The sequence below is a fragment of the Pteropus alecto genome, unplaced genomic scaffold (genome assembly GCF_000325575.1).
Source record: "Pteropus alecto unplaced genomic scaffold, ASM32557v1 scaffold213, whole genome shotgun sequence".
NCBI lineage: Eukaryota > Metazoa > Chordata > Mammalia > Chiroptera > Pteropodidae > Pteropus > Pteropus alecto.
In genome coordinates, this window is record NW_006434829.1 from 1,878,794 (window position 1) to 1,881,091 (window position 2,298).

The 2,298-nt window shown below is 56.0% G+C and overlaps 1 protein-coding gene across 1 annotated transcript in view; it reads right to left on the reverse strand.

The window, feature by feature from the left end:
- Positions 1-2,054: 2,054 nt before the first annotated feature.
- Positions 2,055-2,298, reverse strand: part of TMEM132C (transmembrane protein 132C) — a 152,163-nt gene continuing 151,919 nt past the window's right edge. The window contains exon 9 of the mRNA XM_015587890.1: positions 2,055-2,294. Coding sequence (XP_015443376.1) covers positions 2,055-2,294 — 240 coding nt within the window. The remainder of the gene's footprint in view (positions 2,295-2,298) is intronic.

Here is a 2,298-nt window from a genome sequence, read left to right on the forward strand (position 1 = left end):
AGCAGAGGTGACGCAGGAAAGCGCGTGTGACACAGGAAAGCACGCGTGACGTGGGACAGACGCCTGCAGGACCGAAAACGCACAACGCGGTGGAGAGTCGGCTCCGCCGTGTGCACCTGCCGCGTGCACCTGCCCCGACGCCTCCCTTCCGTGGCCTTTGTCTCGTCATCGGAGCAGGTTTGGGCTCGGCCCGAATCGGCGCCTCCCCAGCACATAAACGCTTGCTGCCTCTGACATCAGCCTGTCATTTTTACATTAACGGGCCCCACCTCACCATGCTGTGCGTCACCAGCCGTCCTGGCGACTCTGAGCGTGCTCGAGTGTGAGAACCACCGAGGTCCACGAATCGCAAGGTTTCGTTGTTAGGAACCACTCTGGATCCATCACGAAACCAAGAGGAAGAGAATCGAGCAGGTTGGCAGGCGCGCGCCCTCCCTCTCGCCGAGCGGACACTGTCTCAGAAAGCTGCGCGTCTGGAGGGGAGAGGAAACAGGAATTCGATGAAACAAGAAACACCCCACACAGTACGGACGTGTCAAGCCATGGAAAGCATTTTAATGACAACCGGCACCACAGGTATAAATAAATCAGTCCTTCTTTCCTTCTATGGCATGTGCTCGAAAGATCTTTTTTCAAAGGTCTGGCTAAGGTTACGAGGCGTCAAGGACCCTGTCTTAGAGACTGATTTTCGTAATTAAAAAAATAAACGCGAGAAGCATCCTCGAGATCCGAGAGCCGGCGTCTCACTCCATGAGCTGTGGCCGCAGAGGGTCGGGGCGGGCACCGCCGAGCGGCCCCCTTCCCGTGCCGTGGCCCTGCCCGTCATGACACTTTGCTTTGGACGAATGCGTTTCGCAGCGTGCTGCTGCCGTGCAGTCGGGCCGCCGAAAAACACGGTTGACTGACCATCGAACATAGACGTTCACCTTTTCCGTCTGTGCTGGTGCAGCCCGCCCAGCGGTCGGGAGGAAACTCATGGCTTTTATCTTTGTGTCTTGTTACCGGTGCGCGTGCGACAGAGCCGCCCCAGGACGCTGGTGCCGACTCCCTCTGGGAATACTGTCTCACCTGTGGCTTTGACCCAACCTTCCCCGATGCGTGAGCATCCCCACGACACCAGCGAAGCCGCGGCTGAGAGGTCAGGGGCCCTGCTGGGCTCGTGCTGCTGGCCGTGTCCTGTGCGAACAGCCTCTGACAATGTCCCCCGAAGTGGCTTTGTCCCTAGCGTGTTGTTGGTGTTGGTGGTGGTGGCGATGGGTCAAGGCAGCTCCCCCTGCCCCCCAACTCCCACCTCCAAAAGGCCGTGCCATTGTAAAAGCTCACCAAACATCGACAAAGCCGGAGGGATACAGGAAAGCCTCAGGCTTACTACTTAAAGAAGGAATGAACTGACATTGTGTCTAAAAGCTCGTCGAACGGACAGGAATATAATTCATGTTTAATTTCAGAAAAATATGCCATTTTATCCTTGGAAATAAACATTAAATAAAAATCAAATGGAAGTCTAGGATAGAAAAGAAAAAAAACATGAGAAAAAACGGAAAGACAGACAAGGAGGGAAAAAAGATGATGGAGCAAGGATTCAAAACCCTCAGGCGACCAAAATTCAGGCGTCTCCTGCCAGCCCCGCGGGGACAGTCCAAGGCTGTCCTCGGAAATGGGGACGTCGCATTCATATGGAAATGTCTCTTTGTGGGCCCTTTATGCTCTTTTATTAGAAATATAAACAGCTGATTATTTCTGTCACTTTTTATTTGTCTTTTTGCCTTTTTTAACAAATAATTTTTGGTAGCTTGTCTGCATTTCATCCTGACTCATAAAATAACCTTTGCGCCTCGGCCTGGCATGGCTCAACGCCTGTCGGCCTGGCTCCCAGTCTGTCCGCCCTCATCAGGCTGCTAAAAAACCACTGATTACAAAAAACGTCCCTTCCCGGCTTCAAAAATGCCACGTGGTCTCTGAGGGGCCCTGGAGCTCCCCTGTCCCACCCGCGGCCCCCCGAGCGCCCGCGCAGCCCCAGGATCTGCTCTGGGGCCGAGGCGATGGCCAGGGGCCTACACGCTGTCCTTGAACTTCTCCAGATAGTTTCTGAGTCCTCTGGGGGCGCCCGCGTCCAGGTCCCGGCACACCCACTTGATGTCCTCCTCCTGGCCGCCGAGGATGGAGTTCACGGTGGGGCGGCCGTCGTCGGCGGGGATGGTGGTGAAGGTGGTGAACTTCACCTTCTTCCTCCGAGAGGCGGGCGAGCACCCGGGCTCCCGCGTCTGGCCCCAGCCGGGCTGGTGCCCTTGGCCCTGC